This window comes from Stegodyphus dumicola, chromosome 2 (genome assembly GCF_044657685.1).
Source record: "Stegodyphus dumicola isolate Sdum_Otavi_A_Nest chromosome 2, ASM4465768v1".
NCBI lineage: Eukaryota > Metazoa > Arthropoda > Arachnida > Araneae > Eresidae > Stegodyphus > Stegodyphus dumicola.
The window spans coordinates 56976129-56999891 of NC_140769.1; the positions used below are offsets into that span (position 1 = coordinate 56976129).

The window sequence follows — 23763 nt, forward strand, 5'->3', positions numbered from 1 at the left end:
TCAGTTTTTGATAATTTGACATTATAATCATATTTTTGACAATTTCCTAGTGGAAACCATCCATAGAAAGAGACATGTTGCACCAAGCTTTTTGAAATGTATCACTTTGGAGATCATTGTGGCTAGATATCCACATATTCAATCGCTGCACAATTTTACTGATGGTTCTCAGTTTGACTGTCATTTTAAGGGTGTTTTTGAATCTTTTTTTCTTTCTATGCATCTGCATACATTAGTACCTCTTTTGAAAGTGAAGTAGTAGCCATCTGTATAGTCCTACAACAATTATTAGCTATTCATTACAAGTTTGCACAGACATTTTTTCTGATTCTCATGTACGCATTTAATGAATTAGCTCTTTTGAACACCCATTAACATCCGAAATTTTGCAATGTCAAGAATTCCTTAGAACTCTCACTTTAAAGGTGAAACAAATCGTTCTCCAGTGGGCACCTGGTCTTTGGGGCAATGAACAAGAGGACTTAACTTGCAAAAAGAGGTGCCAGCTTAATACAACATCCTAATACAGCCATTTCTTATTGGAGGATTAAACTGTTTTTAAAAATTTTATTTACATCTTTTATCTTACGAGATCTTTAGACTCGTACAGCCTTAAAAGAGACTGATAATTCCTTCTCTTATTCTGGATAGTTCAAGACGAAATGTTGTTGCAGCTTTCCATCTGTCTACAGGATGTGATTGCCTTGCCGGCTACCTGTACCACATTGGCATTTCAAGCGATCCTATTTGCCCACTTTGTAATTTTGGGGAAGAAATGGACAGGGAGCACCTGCTTCGATGTGGGGCTCTTCGTGGTCTTATGGAGAAGTTGAGATACTAAGAGGCAAGAGCACACCTTGGGCAATGACTTCTGTCTTTTTATTTTTAGTTCTGTTGTTTATAACTTGTGTTTGTAAGATTTTTGTTCTTCGTAACATTTTGGCTTTGGAAAAAAGGGGAAAAAAATGACAGTTTTACATTATAATCAGTTAGACAATTATATCAATCAGCTGTAGATTTAACTTAGTTATGAAAAAAGTCTTTACATTCACAATATTTTGAATCTTTGCTGATGTTTATAAATGTGAGGGTGACGTCTTATCATCAAACAGAGATCACACTCACGATTCAAAGTACAGTCAAAAGTCGTTAATCCGGACTCGTCGGGACTTCGGCGATTCCGGATTATCGATTTTTCCGGATTATAGATCATCAGTTTAAATCTCGTAAGATGGCATGCACAAATTCTAAAATTAAAAATATGAAACCGTATTTTAGGAAATAAAGAACAATTATGATCTAAAGGGTATCAAAATTTACAAAAAAAAAGAAGCTTAATATTTATTTGTTTACTTTATTAAACATTTCTTTCAATGTAAGTTGTTTCGTTTTATGTGATAATACTTTCTCTTTAATTCTATAAAGACATAATTTCTTGTTCAGTTAAAAAGCTCTGCTGTTCAAGTCCCGTAATTGCGTAATTGCTGTGCCGAGAATACCGACTAACTTGTCAATCGAAATTTTTTCGTTTTCACTAACCTCTCTGTCACCTTCTTTTGAAATAGATAATTGTATAATTTTAGCTTATACCGTCCGTTATACGTTAAACGCGCACGCGAAAACGTATTCTGCATATGCGCATGCGCGTAAACGCCTATGCGCATGTGTCAACGCGGCGCATGCGCAGAAAGTTTTTAGCTTTGAGGTCCGGATTATAGATCATTCCGGACTAGCGTTAGATGTTGAAAGAGCGTTTTCGACAGCTAGTAATTTTTGCACAAAACTACGTTCCAGGCTTAATGACAGTACAGTTGATCCATTATGTTTTTTAAGATCACATTTCAAAAAATTTATAATAATACCACAGACTGAATAGTGATATTTACACCTTTTCTTTATTTTAAATATGTTCCTTCTTTCTTTACTTTTTGTGATTCTTTATATACTGTTGTAATTTATAAGTTACAAATGATTTTTTTGTGATATTTACTCTCTCTAATAAAACTGGCAAATAAAATAGAAAGACATCTATGTTTTCTTTCTTTTTCTAAAATTCCTACTACCGGTATTAAAACCGGTATTAATATAAAAAAAAATTACCGAATACCGGCATTGAAACGTTTGGACCGAAATTGCAATCCCTACCGCCACCTAATCAGAGCTGCTCAAGTCCGGAACCAGTGCAGCAAGCGACTGCTCGTTTAGACGATTTAACCGGACAAGTCAATGCCTTGAGACGGAATAGGAGTGACAAGAAAACAACCCTAAAGTGTTGGACCTGCGTTGTTGAAGGCCACATACGAAAAAACTGCAGAACACCACAGAGCACGAAAAATAAGACCTCTCCCACCAAGAAGCAGGAAAACTAATTAGTGGCCATCTCGTGGGGCGGAGATCACCAGATAACGAGAAGCGTTATTTTAAAGCGCTTCAGATTTCTGGAATGAGTGGTGGCAGTAATGGACTCTTCATCACGGGACATTTCAGTGGAGTTGCCTGCAATGATGATTAATACAGGAGCCAAAGTTATCATCATCCGAAAAGATTTCACTACACTACTGGAAGGTAAACTTATTTGGACACAGCCCTGCATTACCCTTCAGACTGTATCCGCCGAGAAGATCGACATCGAGGGAAAGTTAAACGTTAGCCTCACGTTTGGAAATGCCGCCTATTATCACACGGCATATATGGCAGAGATTACAGATTCTTACGTGCTCGGATTAGACTTTTCTCAGGAAATGCAATTTTTCCTTAGACCTTTAAAAATAAGGAACTGCATTCTGCCGCTGAGGACAAAGCCTAATTCGGAATTAAGGATGAAGGAGTTAAATCTGTCCACCAAATCATAGCTCAAGACAATATCACAATCTATGGATCCAGGAAGAACCGAATTTTTACTTGGCTCCATAGATGAAAATAGAAATTTCCGCTACGGCGTCATGGAATACCCCAAGAAATCTAACAGGCCGACGGGAGTAATAGCAGCCTGAGCACTCGTCGACCTATCGAGAACCGTTATCCCGGTGAGGGTTGCCAGTGTAACTGACAACGCGAGAGTTATTAAGAAAGGTGAAGTGCTTGCAGCATGTACTCCAGTGACCAGCGTTAAACGTAACAGTAACACTTCAGAATCCGTGTCTTCAGAAAACATTACATTGGAGTAACTGAAGAATGCACAATTAAACGATGAAGAAGGAAATGCTGCTCAACGTGTCATTCAAGAATTTGAAGGTGTTTTCTCCCGCTGTTCTGATGTGGGTTGAACATGTCTGACACAGCATAGAATCGATACCGAGCTTCATCCACCTGTTAAGCAATATCCAAGACGTCTACCGATTGCTAAACAGGAAGAAGTACGAAAACTTCTAAAGGACATGCAAGAAAGCGATGTCATCGAACCTTCAGCAAGTCCATGGCCATCTCCCATCGTCCTGGTCAGAAAGAAAGACGGTTCAACTATATTTGGCAATGCCTATCACCGGTTGAACGAGGTTACGAAGAAAGACAGCTACCTTCTAACTGACCACATTCTGAACACTTCTTCTGGAAGAAAGTGGTTTTCGACACTTGATTTAAAAAGTGGATATTGGCAGGTAGAAAAACATTCTGATGACCGTGAAAAACTTTCTTTTACTACCGGATAATGACTTTGGTAGTTCAAGGTGATGCCGTTTGGATTATGAAATGCACCGGCAACATTCGAACGCGTCATGGAGACTGTTTTGAAAGGTCTTTCCTACGAAGCCTGTCTCATATACCTGTATGACATCATCATTGTCGGGAAGAGTTTTGAAGATCATCTAGAAAATCTTAGAAATGTGCTTCAGAAACTGAAAGAAGCCAATCTAAAGTTGAGTCCTGTAGATGTAAATTATCAGACAAGAAATGACGTAGTTCAGACATGTCATCTCTGCCGAAGGTGTGGGTATAGATCTGGAAAAAGTGTCAGCTGTTAAAGACTGGTCCGAAAATGTTCATCACCTAAGAAGTTTCCTGGGGCTTTGCACCTACTATAAGAGATTCGTGAAGAACTTTTTTTCCATCGCAAGACCCCTTCACAAGCTGACAGAGAGCAAGCAAAATTTCTTGAGGACAAAAAGAATGTGAGGATGAATTAAAAAACCTGAATGAAAATTTAACTTCTGCTCCCAATCCTAATGTATCGTAAGCTCGACAGACCATTTATTCTTGACACTGATGCGAGCTTCCATGTCTCAGTTGCAAGCTGTTTGAGCTTTGATTTTAATGCCGATTGTGGCCAGGGAATGTTTATACCGTCATCAAGTTGATCGAATGCTGCTTCTTTCGCAAGAAAGTCCGCCCTCTCATTACCTTCGCAATTGTTATGGCCTTTTGTTGATTACTGTTTTGAGTAATATTTCCATTATTTTTCTGTTGAGGCCTTTTTTTTTAACCTGCATGTTATAGTTGTAGGATTATCAACAATTTAAATGTTGTTTAAGTGCGATTAAGCCTAATTTTTACCATAACAGCCATATGTATTTACATTTGAAACTTAGCAGAATAGTGGATTTGTTGCCAACCTATAGAAACTAAGCTTCGCAACAACAAAGTTACGTCTTCTTTTATTACTGGGAATTAAATGATGCTTAATCCATTCTGGAATTATCATTTAAGTTATTAAATTATCCCATATAGTGACTCAGCATAGCGTTTTCAACAAATTAAGTCAGTTTCTACGCCTTCAGTGTCAAAAAGGTGTCAGGTATTAAGCTGTAGGTTCAGGTTGCCGAGTGAGACCAAAAGGAAACTTTTAGTTTTGTGCACCGAAAAATATGCCGTCTTGCCCGCTGTTCGAATTACTTGTTTTTGCGTAGAAACTGTAATTTTAATTGTAAAAATTGTTTCTTTAATTGTTTTAACTGTATTTGGTATTTTATGTTTTTCTATATCTTTCAATTTTAATAGAGATATTTTCAGTTTTTGTGTATTTTTGCCTTGTCGCGAAGTGAGAACTGAATTAATTGAATGAGAAATATATCTCTAATGAAATTCGAGGAAATAAGTTTAAATGAAATGCAGGAAAAAATGCGGATAATTTAATATTCCGTACAAGGACATTATATGGTGCACACATCAGATTTTTTACTACTGCTTTTATGGCTTTTTTAACTTTAATTTTAAGGTCGCAATTTGCTTTAACATGTTTAAGATTCCTATACAAACGGCTAACTTATTTTGACACCTTTAATTTCTTAACTACGGCTTTTTCGTTAGACAGGATAAACAGGAGTAATTTTTGCCGAATTTACTCAATATTATATATATATGTAAGATATAATAAAATACGATGGCTGTTTTAAAAAATAATTGGGTGGAGAGCAACCACATCATCATCAAACATATCATATACATCTGTTCTCCCAAATTCGAGATCATTCCAAATTACATAACACTGCTTGATAAAGGTAACTAAAACTAATATTGATCATTCATAGCTTAGAATACACTCTGCACCTACGAAGTATAAATAGTGAGTCACGAGCACTAAGCTTCCCTTTTTTCCTGACTTCCCAGCCATGGAAACAACTTCGCGCCACTTATGCTTCCCTGCCCGAAATGACGTCGTAGCTTTTTATCTGTTTAGATAAAAATTATTTGTGTTCAACTATGATCAAAAAGTAATTTGTCTGCCAAAGAAATCATTTTCAATTTGCCTAAAAATAAAGATAGTGATTCGTCAACGTCTTATTCTTGCCTTATCCACCCAGCCATGTCTACAGCCAGAAGTTAAAAGTACCGGATTCATGACTGCGCATTTAGTATATTACATATTATATATATAATATCTCGAAATTGTTAATTTTTTAGTCATCCATTTCTTTTTAAACCCAAATCATACATTTGTATTCACTGCATATATTGTTGTGTTAGAATTTGTATGTTGTTATATTGTATTCATGTAATTTTTATTTAAATGATAATTTTTATAAAACTGTGCATCGTATTTCTAATTAACAGAAGATGTTTCTAACGCATTGGTAAATATTATTTTTTAATATGCAGCTTGTTTTCTAGCCATCTGAAAGTTATAAATTAGATGAGACAGATCTCATATATTAAAGGTTAGGAAATGCATAAATTTGATGAGGAATATCTCATACATTGAAGGTTTGGAAATACATCCTTGATCAAAACATTAAATACATGGAATTCAATACACTCTTTCAAATACATTTCCTGATTTTGTTCTATTCACTACTGAGCTTTATTTGCTTCGTTAAAAGCTTTTATTATCTTTTGGTTACGTATTTATTAATGTTTAATTAGGAAAACTTAAGTTACAACACCAAAACATAACATTCTTATATAAATTATTTTATTTAATAAAAGTTACCATTTTACAAAAACTGTACATCTTCCACACGGCAAGCTTACAAAAAAGAATGATAATGAGACAAGTCCAATAATACAAGATGATGTTATTGCTGAACTTACACACAATTCTTATGTAGCGATGAAAACAAATTTTTTTCTCACATTGATGAACACGAAGAAGAAGAAATCAATCATCCTGCTTTAAAATAGAGAGCTCTTACTGAATAAGTAAAATTTCAAGCTTATAGCAGAGACTTTTGCGGCAAACTTAGAGAATATTTTCACATATGTTTCTTTGGCACTTGTTATATCCCTCTAAAAATATTCACTCTTCATAAGCATTTCCCAACCAGAAAACTGAAAAATCAGTATTAAGTACTGATTCTCTAAAATATCACAGATTTAAGACTTGGAAAATATTTCTTTTCAGTGGGCCATAAAAATGAAATATCAAACATAATATGTGTCTGATAACCCTATTTTTAAATGAATTTAATTTCCTTATCTGTTAACCGCTTTTGTTGAAAGTGGTGTTATTATATGCCTCGTTAATTGAGGTCTTGTCTGTAAAACTTTTAAAGCGTCGCATACGTTGTAGCATTCTCGATACGTTTTCCTTAAGACTGCTATCATATATTCATTTGTTTTGGACGAACAGCCGTTTCAAACAATATTTCAATCTGATATACCATTGAAAGAAAGACGCACGAGTTATTTCTTCCTTCCGCAAAAAGAGAACCAGTTTTCCTTTTACATGCTGACTTCAAATTTATGTATTGTGATAAGCTGTTTTTATATCATATGAAAAAGCAGAGAAATTGCACTAAATAGTTTTTCTTCTAAAATGTTTTGAATGTATGATACACCTAAAGCCAAACTACCAAAAGCTCGGTGGTCCGCATATTTGTATTTAAAATAGGAGTTAGTACAGAAGTGAGATTTTTATCCATACGTAAACCCTTTGGTTCCCAAAAGATTAAGGCTTTCGTTTTGAGATTTTGGGTAAATATCAGAAGTAGTTAACATAGAACTAATCGTACCAAGCTGTGTGAGCTTGTAACAAATTAAAAAAGATTCGATTCAGCTTTAAAAGTAAATTTTAGAAAGTAGCATTAAGTTGTAATGTTTACTTTGAGTTCTCTGAAAATAAAATACACATTAACTATAATTTCTACAATTCCCTTGAAAAGCAAATGTTAAGAATCAAGGAGCTCTTATATTGGTCCTTTCTGAGAATAAAAGCAAATTCTAAAAAATATCATAATTATATTGACTAGTAACTATTTAATGGATCAAACTACAGTTTATGCAGAACGTTTTAATCTTAAATTTTCCCAACGTCATCCACGATTTGCGGGCAGCATAATGGTGGATGGTCTGGTGACGTGAACAATTGAACCAATTTTTTTCCACTCATAGCATATTTACTCTTTTCTATATTTTCTTTGCCGTATTACAGAAAAATTCTAAGAGAATGCAGTACATAATAACTTTAGTTTCAACGAAACCGTTTACCATATACACAAGTTATAATCATTTAAAATAAGCAGTAACTTATCAGACACTCAGTATTAATGATATGGGAATATATTGCTTAAATTTATTCATTAAATATGTAATTTGACGTATGTCATAAAAATATATTTCCAATCTGCAATGTTGTTATTTATAAAAATCTATACCATTGACTAGTTGGGAAATACCAGACAATTAATGATATGCAGAGTAAATTTAAAAAGAACGTTTATCCTTTAGGAGAATAACAAATCAAATTTCTCAAAACAACCATGTAGAATATTAGAAGGTATTTATAAAAGAGCACTTAAACTCATCAGTTTTGATTGTTTGGAGCTGTGACAAATACTAAAATTTTTAAAGATTTTGAAGCACAAGGAAATATTTTTTTCCTAAATATTAAACCGGGAATTCAATTTGGAGTCTTGGAGAAATCTCTTTGACCTTTCTCCATAAAAGGCAGTGTTAAATATTTCTTTTCTACTAAAGTATCACTTAGTGATTATTAGGTGTACTGTCAAGTGGAACGGTTCTCGTTCTATGGCGTTAGTTACTTGAGCCTTGTTTTCCACAATCCCTAAAATTTTCAGAATATAGAGACCTGGTTGTTTTATTTTTTCCCTTGCATGTAGACCAGCCACGCCTCTTCTGAAAAAGAAATGGGTATTTTAATGAGCCACACATAATATATATATATATATTAGAATAATAAAATAAAAATACAATTTCTGGATACATATTTTACTAAAGGATACACATAATTAAAATTAACATTGGAAAAGTCTTTATACAAGGAATTGTTGGCCAGAATAGTTTCAAATTTTGTGTGAATATTTCAAATAATGGAATTTTGTCTAAACAGAGAAAAAACGATAGTCCAAAATATTCTACCAAAGGATCAGGTGGAGCTTCATTTGAGGGCAGAGAAATTAATTATATTGAAATGCTACTAAAACAAACTGCTACTAGCTGAAATCGCGGAATAGCTTGTTGAAAAACAGACAGTTGAATTTTTTTTTTCGAAATACTATAGGTATGATGTACAATATCAAGCACATTTCAGATCCAACAAATTTGTAATGTGTCCTTTAAAATCTATGTTCTTTAGGTGTTTCTAAAATCAAAATGTCCAGGGAATCCACTGATTACATTGTCGAAACATAGTGGTAGATTATTCTTTAACCTAGGGAAGTGAGTCTAAAAGCAACTACTTTGTACTGTTAAGCTGTGCAAAAAAGTACCATTTCGCATAACAATTGTGTAAATCATGCAATTTTACGTGAGAACCATGAACCGTGTTAGATTTTGGAAAAAGGCTGACTATCACTGGGTATTGACGGAACACACAACGAGATCTGCAGGACAGAATGTTTTTTGGAAAAGAATAGTTCAATGTTGGATGTCACTGTAAACTCACTCCTACAGTGGTGAATATAAGATACTCGGTTACTAAATGTTTGTAATTCTGTGTATCAACAGCATCAGGGAAACAGACCTCGTCCTTCACGAAATTTTCCATTGCTGTTGTTGATTTCTATTTGAGAAAAAAATTGTATTATTCCAGTAGTTCTGAACCTTTTTTGTTCCATGCACCCCTTACACCATTGTTAGATGATCATTCCTCCCACCTCATTCCAAAACTTGAAAAAAATATGCGCATGTATTTAAATTTAGATTATTTTTAATGCGTTTTATAAATTACACGAGAAGAATTATAAAAATGTTGATAAATACAAAAACCTGAATAAAAGTAGCTTTTTATATTCATAAAATAAGTTCTTAACAGGTACATAAAAGGCTGACTGCATCCCCCCTGAAACTATGAAACTCCCCCTAGTTGAGAATCATTTTTTCTATTGCACTAAAATTTCTCGTGCATTATCAAGAACGCAGTTGCTGAACATAGATAGTTTAGTATGAATGACATTTCAGATGCTCGTTTTTCTTTTTAACTTAAAAGACCGTTTTTAAGGTTCCTTCTAAAGACCCAGTAACAGCAGGAATTTTAGAGAAAGGAAAGCATAACATCAATAAAAGAAACAAATGCAATGAAAAACTGGCACAGAGAAAATTGGTTAGTTTCGAAGATTTGAATTAAAGATTATGTTTTGATTAGTGCAGTAACCATATTAATTTGTCAGTAGCCCGAAGAAGGCACAGTTAAATACTACAAAACGTGTCCCATTCTATTTTTCTTTATATGCAACTTTTTCAATTTTTTTTTTTTTTTTTTTTTTTTTCAAATTGGGGTTATTTTTCTTAGCCAGAATGATATTAGTTAAGTCCTGTTCACTTTCTAAATTGTTCCAAAGTAGTTCCCCAAATGGACGTTGTATCGCATTGTTTATTAATTAGCTTCGTTTTTCACTCTATTAGATAACCAAATTTTAAAATTTTACTTTTTCCATATGACGTACTATAGGTTATTAAGGGACAAAGATCAATGCTTTCAAAGAAATTAGTGTATTTAATTAAATAAAGATGCATCAAAAGTACAGAAAATGAATATGTACTAATATCTAATATATATATATATATATATATAGATAGATAAATAACCTTTATATATATATATATATATATATATAGATAAATAACCATTATATATATATATATAGAGAGAGAGAGAGAGCCGTTTTATATCTTCGAGTTTAATGAATATTTGGCCCACCAGCGGCCGAGCGGTAAAGTCGCTGAACACTGGTAGTTCGGTCCGAGGTTCGAATCCCGCGAACGGGCTGGCTGCATGGGCGTTTTCGTGGTTTTCCCCATGTGTAACGTGTATACGAGCCAGTTTCCCTTAGAAAGTCCTCCACGAAGGCATCCCTCCCCTTAGGCAGATAGCCCTCGAGGCTTTGCCATTATCACACACACACACACACACACATTAATGAATATTTGCGATACCGGTAAGTTTTCTTTCTTTTTCAACATTGTTTTTCCTGCATTTAGTTTTTGAAATTGTTTCACTGTCTCATAGTTTCACATAGATTTTCACAAAAAGGTAATTCATTTCAAGTACTTGAGACCGACCTGTTTTGTAACTTTGTAATTCGGCCCTTGACAATTTTATTATTTTATCAGTTACGATATTCCTTGATTTGGAGGCTTTTGATTAATTAATCTTTGTCATTTTATAATTTGTTTTATAACTTAGTTTTTGAGATTTTTTCAATAGTTTTTACTAGTCTTTTACATGTGTGTTTACTAATGCTTGTTTTTTGTGTGTATTTAGTTTTCTTTCACTACGAATGCATGTAGGGGAAAGATCAGAACTCATTAGAGACTCAGTTGAAATATCATTTTAAATTTTATGATTGAAATTTAGCAAAAGCGGTTTTAAGTCTGAGATGGTTCAGAGTAAGAAAACGTGTATTCGGAACTCACTAATCAACTGAGTTTAATACTTCAAAACACTTTTGCCTTGACAAGTTCTGTTTGAAGCGTTAAACAAAGGAGATTAATTTATTCTTTCGTAGATTTGTATCAGAACTTGTAAATTTTAAAGAAATTTTCAAGTATCTTACAATGTAGTTTTTGAGATTTTGTTTGGATTTTTCATTTTTTTTTAACTATTTACCATCCAATAACTGTATTTCGGTGTATGATACTGTTTCACGTAGATGGCAATTAGGTTTCGTCTTTACATTTTTTGGCATTAAATTTGTATTTAATTTATATTCCGACTTTTTACTTAATTTTGAATTGATTATATATGTAAGATAAAAAATGTGAAAGCAAACTTCTAAATTTAATCCACTATAACCTCTTTTATTTTTTATTTCATTTGGAAACTTCATCGCTCTGTCCTAAAAAAAGAAGTGTAAGTCTAAACTGTGTTATTCAAATTAATCATGCGATCTTACGTAACCCTTAATGCAGATGCCTCTTAACCAATCACCGAACTGCTAACCAAAAGTAAAAGCTGAAACTTTTGACTCCCTCCTTTCTTTCTATGAACTGATGCATCACTTTTGCTTGTGCTTTCCTCTTGGCCTTTCTGCAATTATATGTGTGCTGCTACATTCGCTTCTATGGCAATAATATCAAAATTGTAAATGTTCTTTAATAGGCACGAGTAGAGTGCCAAGTGAAATGTGGCCACAAAATGGGAATTTAAATAAATAAAAGGAATTTAAACCGGCTCGACTGCTTCTTCTTCAAAAATGGATGGACGCTCTAAGCATCAAGTATCTACGCAATTAGTATTTCTACGCATCTACGTCCCAGTGTTCTTATTTTAGTGCTTCCAAAACTTGTGCTATCATTACATATATATATGAGACTCACTCAATATAAGATCAATACAATTTTGTAGGCGAACTTTCAACAGATAAAATGATTTAAGCCATCCTTTTCTTAAAATCGATGAAAAATATGCTTCTATAGCCTCATCTGTCTCATCTTTGGAGTGGAAACAAAGGCCCACGTAAATTTGGTTTTGGATTAAAAAATAGCCAAAAGTCACACATAGCAAGATCAGGAGAATAGGGTTAGGGTGTTAAGCTGTTAAGAATCGCTGCGTGAAGCGGACAACACACAACAGCATCCGAACATCCACAGCCGGTAGAATAGGGTACCGAACAGCCGGTAGAATAGGGTGGATGTTTTATCAGTTTAATGCGCTTTTGCTAAAGAAATTCAGTTGCTGAGCTTAGTGCTTGCTCAGCAGAGATGAGAGAAAATGCATTATCATGGCGAAGCGTGAGTCTCCTTAATTTCAATTCTTAGAAGACACTTAGTGGTGAGCCAATTAGCTACAACTTTCTTCGGTACCTTTGAATTGCTGACTGTTATCAATTCTATATTTCTGAAGAAACCAGCATGCATTACTGTTTTCATTTTCTAATCGTTGTGTTTTCACCATCGGCTCACCAGCGGCCGAGCGGTAAAGTCGCTGAACACTGGTAGTTCGGCCCGAGGTTCGAATTCCGCGAACGGGCTGGCTGCATGGGCGTTTTCGTGTTTTCCCCATGTGTAATGTGTATACGAGCCAGTTTCCCTTAGAACGTCTTCCACGAAGGCATCCCTCCCCTTAGGCAGATAGCCCTCGAGGCTTTACCATAATCACACACAAACACACTTTTCACCATTGCTGGTCAGGAGACCATCTTCATACTTCATACTTTATTTTCTTGACTTCTTTTATTATATCATTTATTTTCTTGACGTGCTGTAATGTCAAAAAACGGTATGTACGTTTCATCAACAGTTATGATTTCAGAAATAATGCGGTATAATCATTAAATAATTTTAGGGTTTCTTTAGTGCTTCTGTCATGCTTCGCGTTTTGGTGTTCTGTTAATTTATGGGCAACTGAGCGACAAACTAATTTTCTCATATGCGGTTCTTCATGAATAATTTTATATATAGCTGCAGATCCAATATTAAGTTTCTTTTCTATCATTTGATATGTACAGCGACTGTCACTTATTAACAATTTTTGCATGGCCAACGCATTTTCTGGGACTTGCCATATACTAATTATAGACGTTGACTGCACTTTTCTCAATTTAGCCTTATTTTAAAATAAAAAAAAAACATTAAAAAATAGCACGATAACGCTTTTGCATCAGTTCCATTTCCTTTTCTTTTAATATTTATTCTGCAATATGTAAATTACAAAGCTCCCACAAATTATTGTCTGTGGACATAATAGACAAATATGTTAGTCATTATGTTATGTCGCTATGCAATATCTATATTCTATGTTAGCCAGGGCTTAATTTCTAAAATTAGAAATGCCGAAGCCCTATGAAGACCGTCAGCAAAGAAGAACAAGAGTAAATAAATAAATAAAATTACTATTAAGCTCATTAATAATTTTAAAATTAAATAATAATTATTAAATTAATTAATAGCTATTTAATTAATGTTTATAAACTTTTATTTAATCAATAATTATTATATAATTGAATTAAATGTAAAGAGATAAAATTTAATAAGCGATTTTTAATATAATTTTATTGCTAAAAATAAAATTTTCGAGATAAAATTTCTACTAAAATTGTTATTCAATTACACAAAAGAAATGCCGCAACCTTCTTATTTAGGGCTTCGGTGCGCTCCGGCTAGAATTATGATTTATTACAAAAACTAAGAATCATCGGAGCGGGGATCCGGTAGGCTCCGGCGCAATTTAAGCTCTGATCGTAGGGGTAAAAAAGTTCTTTTATCATCACAAGAATTAAATATACTTAAAATATAGCTGATGAAAATTCAGATAATGCTAAAAAGAGGGCGAAGGTGAATGAGAGAGTGAGGGTATGAGTGGATGGAAATAAAAAATGAGGGAAATCTTGGTGAGAGAGAACATTCTCTTTAACCGCGCCTCTTTGCTGATATAATTATAGCCATCCAGCGAATGCGTGCCAGGGCTAAAATGAGTTCTGAATCTGACTGTTAAGGATGAATATAAAGTTGCTGGTTACGCTTTTCGCCCCCCCCCGTATTTGGTTACTTTAGTGGATACTCTGGGAAGACAATGTATAGGACGTGCTTGAGCAGTTTATCTCAGTATTTCACTCTTACTGTACTCGCTGTCACTTATCGCACATTTAAGAACACAAATTTTCCTTCCTGCGAGGATAATTAACTGTAACTATCGATAACAATACACTAGATACGATGGCATGGCGAGAAATATACGCGTTCCTAAACAAACTCCCCCAAATTTATCGCCCTTCTTAAAGGGAAAGGTTTCCGCATGTGAGTGAGGGGACTTTACTTGAACGTCTCATGTTCTCATGAGCTCGTATTTCTAGGGAAATAGAGTATTGCAAGATCTGCTTATTGTTAAACTAAAACGTTAGGAATTCTAAATTTTCTTGAAATTGTGGCTCAGTTTTATAAAAAGAAGTACCGGAGCTCATCTTATTTAGGGCTCCGGTGCGCTTCGGTTAGAATTTTAATTTATCTTAAAAATTCAGAAGTACCGGAGCAGGGCTCCGATGGGTTCCGGCGCAATTTAAGCACTGATGCTAGGTCATGTCGCAATGCTATGCCATATCATGTCTTTGCTGAGCTATGTTATGTCGTTATGCAATATCTATATTCCATGCTAGGTCATGTCGCAATGCTATGCCATGTCATGTTGCCATCCAAAGTCCAACTGTCGTCTAGGTAATGTTACGCAGGTATTTTATGTTGTAAACATGTTATGTCGCTATGCTATGCTCTGGATGGATGCGGGTCTCGGACTATACCCGATTAGTCTTTGAAAGCCGTCCAGGTGTCCGGCCCTGCTGTCACCTGCCCTGTGGACATAACATGTTTTAAACTGAACAACAATAAAATTAAAATAGTAAAAGAACTAAAATTCCTCGGGCTCATTCTTGACTCAAAACTTTCATGGATACCCCATGTGGCAGAAATTTGCAGACGTACCAACAGTATCTCAAAAACTCTCTCTAGAATGCAAGGATCAACATGGGGACTTTCAAAGCATATTCAAAGAATTATCTATAATACAGTTATTGAAAAAATGGTTTTGTATGGAATCTCCATATGGGCTAATCCCATGACAGCCAGGAAAGAATGCCTCCCTTTATCATTGCAGCGTCCTTTTCTCTTTCAAATTACCAAAGGATTTCGTACCTACCCAAGAGCACTATGTATCCTTTTCAAATATAACGCCCCCTTCATCTTGAAGCACAGGAAGACTATTTTATCACTAGTATTCTCCAATTGAAAAGAAACATCACATTTGAAGACAATGCTTTTTATCCAGAAGAACGTCAATTTTACAGTCAATACCTTCGACATCCGGCTCAAACTTTGTCGATAATAACTTCTATGAAAAGTAATGCAGATCTCCCATTACATTTCCCAAAAGCAATTACAGATGGATCAAAAATTGAAAATAAAGTAGGTTGTGCTCTAATATTATTTATAAAGTCTCCCCATGATTTAAAGTACTGGCAAGGACATCTTAATTCCAATAACAGCGTATATCAAGCTGAAGTCACTGCAATTAGAGAAGCCATAAGAATTGCATTATTAGAGAAATAAAAATCACTTTTCATCTGTACAAATAGTCAAGCAGCACTACAAGCCATTGCAGATAATAATCACAAATTCCTTCTCATTAATGAAATCCAAGAACTCGTACTCCACAATAAAAATATTAAAGTCTTCATTAACTGGATCAGAGGATATGCAGGTCCTCATTTCAATGAAGAAGTAACTACTTCTAAAAAAGCAAAAAGAGGCGGCACTAGATGATACACTTCCCCTACTCAACATAACATTACCATCCACCTTAAAAACACAATTCGTGAAATTTTTTATAAAAAATGGTTATTAGAAAAAGCAGATGAAGGTAGAAGAGTCAAGTTCTCTTTCAAAAACTAGTGCAAGACTGCTCCTTCACAAAGTTCTATACATAACTGGTCATGGATCCTTTCCCACTTATTATTTTAATTGAAACTTAATGTGTGTACATATGGTGAAAGGGGAGCTCCGGATCACTAGGTTCTCCAATGCCAACTAACTTTAGAACTACATTGTAAAATCCGCTGAATTAACAATATAGCAGATATCCGATACGTTCTACGAACCCCACAAACTCGCCAGAAAAATAACCAAAATTATGCAAAATTAATGTCACTTGACAAAGAAGAAATATGCTTCAGTCCTATAACATCCTAACTGCTTTAATACAAATCAAATCTCATAACATTCTCCACTAATTACCAACTGCTATTTATTATGCAAAGCTATTAAATATGAAGAAATAAAGGAAAGACCTTTTAACCCCTGAAAGGACGTTTCAATAATAAAGACTTATTATGAATAAGGGCAAAGATTTTAAGAGCCTGTTTTTAAGAATAAAGGCTATTATATGAACTGTAGATTTCTGTAAAAGAAAAAGATTTAAAAAAGACAAAGACTTTTAGAAAAAAGGAATTTTAATTCGATAAAACTTATGAAAGAAAAGGACACTCAAATGCCAAAGACTTATTAAAAGAAAGAACTTCTCAATTTAAAACTTTTACGTGATAAAGGCTTAAAGAAAGACAAAGACTACAGTATGCAGTTTATTTTACTTTAACTATCATTTCATTTTTATTTAATTTTATTCTTAATTTATGAATTTCTAAGCTGAAATAAGAATCATATAATATATAGATTATATTAACAAAATTATTGTAAACTATATTATATGCAACACTGTAAATGGTACCAAATGTAAACTTTGTACCAAAATTAATAAATGCCGGATATACGGATGAAGGGCCAGATCCCCACCGGAGGGGATGGTCCTGGAGATATGGGCAGCGATCATTCGTTGTTTGTGTTGAAACCACTCGAGTCTCTTGGCCCTGTTGTTGGACTCGTACAGTAGTGCGACGGAGCAGTGCCTGTATGAGCATATGCAAAGTTCTCGTGCTCCGTTCATGTTTCCCTGTCCCTAAGGACATAAAAGAGTTCAAACGAACGCATCTAACAAATAATTTGGTATTGTCCCAAGTGGCGATCTACCGAATTTTGTTACTTAGTAAATTACTTTTATAATAGATAGCGCCACATCTTTTTCAGACTATTTTGTTTGTAAAAGCAATGTTTCTTTCACATTCAATTTTTCGTTGAATTTGTGAAGAGCTTTTAAAATGTTGTCTTCGAATGTTTGTGATCAATTTACTCTCAAATAAATTTTACGTTTACGTTACAAACAGTTGAAATAAGAAGCATATTAAATAACTGATATCTTAAGCTGTAATTTTTTTATTTCTGTCTCTTAAATTCATTATCTCTCTTCTTTCAACACTGTACTTACAATAAATTGTTTGTAAATAATACGTTTTGAAACAGCTAAATACAACATTACAAAATAAGGTGCACTTTATCTTATTCATTACCTGTTTCATTTTTTATGTGCACAAAATTCTTGATATATTTATAACATTTAGGGGCTCACTTTGAGTTATATTAATATGGAGTAATTCACTAAAATACTTAAATCAGCTAACCTAATTTTTTAAAAAATTTCCAAGCTTTCATTCTGAACGTGTGATAAAATGACGGAACAAACAAATGTGTAAAAACAACAAATTTAGTGGCATCACCTATCGATCCATAAAGTAACTACACAGTTAAGTAAGATAGATCGCCTATTGGAAGAATACCAATAATTTTCCTTTAGTGCATATTCTCTGCCTTAACATATTTACTTACGTATATAAACATACATATTATATCTAATACAAATTTCATAGTACGCAATATAAATCATAATTTCAAGGATTTACGAATTGAAATCCTTATAATGTTAAAATAGTTAAGAGATTCTGTCCACGTTCCTCTCTAAAGACAGAAAGAAAATGGCTGCAAATGGTGACAGAATTTTTTTTATAACTCAATATACAATAACATTGCAATTATTTTTTATTAAAGTATATTAAAGACAATAAGAATAACTTACCGATGAATTCTGCAATAGGCAAAAAATTTGCGTGGTATTGAAAATGTTCTTACCTAGAAGAAATCTTGAACAATTTCTGCGTGTTACCTTCGATGATCTCGAATCTTTCATTGTTCAGAAGATACGTCACCGCAGGTTGTATTTTGAGCAGCTCTACATCTGTATTTAACTTGGATAAAGGTACAAAAATTGTGATGTGAGAGTCGGCTTTCCATGAATTAGGCTTCGTGGAGTTGTGTGCCTTTAATACATGATGTGTATGCCGAAGTCTACGTGATACTGCAGTGTGTTGCTGAATAAAAAAACAAAGATGAATCGAATATTACAGAATATGTTGTCTGAATTGTGTAAATAAACGAAAAATAATTACAAAATTATACACAGAGCTTTTTGAAAAGGCTTAGATTAAATAATAATAGTGCTATACTTAGAAATAAAATTTTCATAATTATGTTGAAATATATGATGTGTGTTACTTCAAACAAAATCACTAAAAATTTATTCTAAACACATGCAAAAATTCAGATAATACTAAAATTATCTCTTCGTCATCCAAACAGAGATGATTTGAAATACTTAGCCAATTTTCCGTTTACATTGAATAAGGGATAAGATTTGATTTACCAGATGATTATACTAAAATGTCTCCGTAAAAGCATTTCCAAAACACGTGACACCAGCAGAAATTAACGCCACACAATAAATGGAATCAGTTAAAATAGTTCAAAACAGATTTACTATGTAGCGTACAATACATACTGCACAGTAATCGGAATCAATTAAAATGGTTCAACAATTCGAGTCATCGACAAGATATAGGTTGATTAAATCGTATTAATCCTACCTTCAGGTTTCTTGTATGGAATTTTTCGATTTGACTGATTTACTGACATTTTCGTGTAGAACTGGTCTAGGACAGGGGCTCTCAAACGAGAGAATTCACAGTTTCGGGGGGAGGGACTGCTGTCCGCCTTTTATTCAATTGTTCAGTATTTAGTTTTAGTTTATGAATATAAAACAAACAGGTTTTATTCGAGATTTGGTATTTATCTACACTTTATATATTTTTGTTCTTTAATTAATAAAATAAATTAAAAATAATCCAAATAAACGTATACCTATTTTAAGTTTTGAAAAGGAGAGAAATGAACTTCTAATAGTGGTGAAAGGGGTGCATGGGACAAAAAGGGTTGAGAACCCTTACTCTAGGCCTTTTCTAACATAAATCGTAGAGAAATGTTAGCCATAAGAAAAAAATGTGGTTAAAAATACAACGCTGTTTCATTCAGAATGGGACTTTGGCCCAGGTGCCTGTCTCACGTGAAACGTTCACGTAAGAAGGAAGTATCAACACAGTGTATCTCGTTTTGCTCACAGCCCCAATAAGAATACTGAGAATTAAATTGCGATAATGGGCCTAAGATGAACGAACACACAGTTCATCAAATCTTTTGAATGTTGGAATTCGCAACTGTATTATACGCCAAATTTCGTAACAATGTTTCGTCATTGTTAAATAAGTAAGCATTGCTGACGAAGCGTATGAAATATTTAAACAAATTCTGATTTTTATTGAGATTCCCTTCTTCTTTGGTATCACTTTTGGGCATTGTGAAGACAATTTGATTGCCTACACAGTATTTTTTGGGGAAGCACTTGCAGCAATCATCCCAGCTCCGAAAATTCACACACATATGAACATCACAGATTACCAAGTACACTCACTCATGGCGAAAGGCGTCTCTCATCAAGATATTCTCCCAAATCATATTACAAAGAAGATTCAGATGAAATTTCAACAAGATGATGGATGAAGTTTCTTAATTGCCATGGCCATCTAAGTTCAAATGACAAGAATTCAATCGAGTGTTGGTTGTTTCAAGCTTGATTTGGGGAAATGGTTATAAATAATATCACTTCTATCACGGACTTGTAATTAATCAGAATCCTCTGTTGCAATTGGTAGACATCAAGGCACAATTATCGTTATCTCGTTGAATTCTTACCTCGTTAGGCAAAAACTGTTTTTGAGATAAAAGAGAAACCTACAACATATTAAAACGGCTGTGGCTGATAAACGTAATTTGTTTCTATTTTTACGTATTTTCAACTGTTGTAATAGCCAAGAAAACTTACATAAATATTAGGAAAAATAAATTTATCATATCGAGAATAAATGTTTCGCCGATAATGATAAAATAATCCTTCTAAATAAATACATACACATTTCTACACGAATTTTATTCATCAGTCACCCAACTTATAGTCATCTTTTAAATAATATCAGAAAAAACTAATTTTCTTGTATTTTAATACTCAGTAATCTAACTCATACGTTGAATTTACATTTGAAAACCAAAATTAACTGAAATTATTATTTAAGATTTTATACATTGTTTAGTATGATTTAGCCGGTTACAGGTAGCCCCTCAGAATGTTCAAAAATTATTTTTACATAAATTAATTACAAGTGCTTCTTTGTTTTATGCTTACAAAAAATTTCATAGAAAAGTTACACAATTCCAGTTTGGTGCACTTACCATTCTATTTGGAATCTTCTTCTCTAATCTTCGAACTCCATGATGAGAGAACTTGAATCCTGAATGTTGCCGTTTCAAGTCATTGTGGTATTTTGTTCCATTTCCCAGATCACGCTTCTGCCGATTATTGCTATTTAATTTGCAAGAATAGCACCCTTCGGTCGAGATAACCTTTTCCCCTGGAATTGTGTAGCTACTTTCACTTGGCACACGTAGACCTCCTAAAGGCAGCAGACTGTTGTCTAAGCTTCCTAAACCTTGTCCGGGTATATGTGAATATGCATTCGGTGAAAGAGTCGACAAGCAATGCCTGTATGAAAAAAAATACAAACAAGTGATATTAATATGAACAGTTTTCACTGGCAGGATAAATAAATATATCCAATGAGTAAGAAAAGACAAATTCAGAGTTATAATGTAGGTTTTTACTGGATTGTAGCAAGAAGAGTATATTGACGCTCATGTGCAGTCATAGCATTGCCACGACAGAGATAGATTAGTGTAATGTGCGCAGTCGTGACTTATCAAATTCGAGTTATATTACAAGCAAACATCGTACACCAAACTAAAATTTTTGTCTCTAAACAGAACGTATATCGCGGAAGCAGTGTAACTGAGTAAAAGAAGCTAAAAGAAAGGCGAAAATATCTTATAAACTTACTGGTTACTATATTCGCAAAACTCCAAATCGGTACAATCGCATAGCATAAATGTACTGAAGCCTATGATGTATGTTTCGAATTTCGTATTTATTCACAAATAATTACTAAATTCGCAGTAAAATTACTAAAAGCATGTATTATGAAATATTTTTATTTTTGTGAGGACATTTAATTATAAAATATAGCAATAAAATGCAAATATAATTACAGAAGGTATTAATCAGGATATATTCACTCCAAAATGCTTCTGCTTATTTACTTCTCTTGTGTACATCATCCTAAATTATCATAAACTTGCGGAATTTTCGTTTGCATGTTCGCAAAATTTTAATTTTGCGTTTTTATCGCATATTAGTATACACTAACGGCATAAAATTCAACGCATTATTGATTAATACGACATATGAATAATTAAATCATCGCAGTGCACTCAGGTTTCCAACTAATTCTTTAGAAATGCATTAGGATCCGCAAAAATGCACGAGAACTCTTAAAATCAATAACCAAGAGAATCATAAAATAACTTAATAAATATCTAATAAAAATAATGGCATTATCATATAGTATTTCGAAGAAGCAAACGATAAAGGAATGCAAATAGATACCTTTTCAATATTAGTTTATATCTAACTTGAAAAAATTCAGCCTAACTGAGAAATCAATTCGGTAATAGGAAAAATTTCTATTACCAAATTGATTCGATGATTTTCAAATTTCGCTGATCGTGTTATCAGTTTGTTTGTTTAGTTAGTTATGAGAAAGTATTGACGGTTATCTACCTAAGAGGAGGGATGCCTTCCTGGAAGACTCTCTAGAGTTCGCTATAAGACACTGACTGACTGATCGCAAAATAATGACACCTATTTACTGATGTAATTTTACGATATTAATTAACTTCTTTTCGTAATCGGATATTTAAATTTTAATACTTATAGCAAGTAAGATATTTAAATTTTGATAAAAATGTAAGCTTTGTGAAAAGCAAAAATCAAATGTGCCTTCGTGTTGTTAACGAAATAAAAAAAATTCTCTCATTACTTGTAGCACAATGCTTTAAATTGCTGAAGTTGAGATGGTGTTCCGTCAGTGCATCTTTTTGTCACAGAATATACAAATTTCATGTCATAGCATAAAAAGATTTCTGAGTGAAGGATCAATAATAACAGTTACTGCCTAGAAAGTCGTCGTCTATTGCAGTAGAAAACAAAGTATAACCATAATTAGTAGGAAAGGCAAGTCACACGTATGCAGCTTTTCATATGAATTTGAAATGGAACATTTAAGAAGAAAAAGGCAGCCACAAACATAAACTTAATATCTCACGACAAATAACAAATAAACCAACGACCATACATTTTTCATTTGGTAAGATTCCATTTAAGTGTGGCTGTAGTAAACTCTAGGTTCCGGATGCCATTCGAAATCTAAACTTCCTTCATACAGATAGGTGCTATCCAAAGTTGGTAATCAACTCCGGATAATTTCTAAACGTGAGATGCGTAAGATCTGATTTTAACTGTTAATTTGATTTCATTTAGCAGTTAAAATTAATTTAATTGCCTTTCCCGACGCCTCCTTCATCATACAATGGAAAAGTGAATACAATGATCTAAATTAATACCACGAAAAACATCTTTAAAATAAATGCCACGACCACCATCTATCGTCCAGAAATACTATTAATTGACACTTTAGAAAAAAATAAAATCTATTGTTATACTTTGTTTCGGTGTTAACGATTATTATCTCTACATATAATAAAAGAAAGATTCTGTCTGTGTGTATGTGTGTATGTGTTTTTCGTTTGCGCTGCGCGTAAGCTAATAGACCCACGGCTGCGAAATTTGGTACATAGGTGCATCTAGACAAGAGCCAGTGCACCTCGAAGCGATTTTTTCGAAATTCGAATTCGAATTTTTTACATTTTATGTTTTGGGACGAAATCGCTTCATTTTGAGACATAATGGGCTATAGGAAAGCGAGATTTTACTCTACACACTGCATTTTCACGTCGTCATGAAACATAGGCACTTAGCTATTTTACGAACTTAAAATAAATTTCGTGTTTCAATAAATCGATTAAATACGAATTTATTTAACAAAGGGAGCTTAACACCTTTTCAACGGATTTTTTCTAAAAACTTTTATTTTTAAAAATGTGCAGTTTATTTATTTATTTATATTTTTTATTTTTGGACACGTTAAACTTTCATCCTTGCGACTGCTTTTACAAAAAGAATTTTGGAAAAATGATAATATTTTGTATTTTTAAAAGATTTTT

General features: G+C 33.5%; 2 protein-coding genes across 3 annotated transcripts in view; one reads left to right on the top strand and one right to left on the bottom strand.

Moving 5' to 3' along the window:
• The window catches only part of Gmppb (GDP-mannose pyrophosphorylase B), a 121220-nt gene that overhangs the window by 56269 nt on the left and 41188 nt on the right, over positions 1-23763 (top strand). The gene's annotated exons all lie outside the window — the stretch shown is intronic.
• Positions 6327-23763, bottom strand: part of LOC118189594 (fibrillin-1-like) — a 791047-nt gene continuing 773610 nt past the window's right edge. For both annotated transcript variants that reach the window (XM_085810675.1, XM_085810674.1), the window contains exons 66-68: positions 20821-21130; positions 18334-18572; positions 6327-8505 (exon numbers count right to left, since the gene is read on the bottom strand). In XM_085810675.1, the coding sequence (XP_085666801.1) occupies positions 8349-8505; positions 18334-18572; positions 20821-21130 (706 nt within the window). In that variant the 3' untranslated portion in view covers positions 6327-8348. The remainder of the gene's footprint in view (positions 8506-18333; positions 18573-20820; positions 21131-23763) is intronic.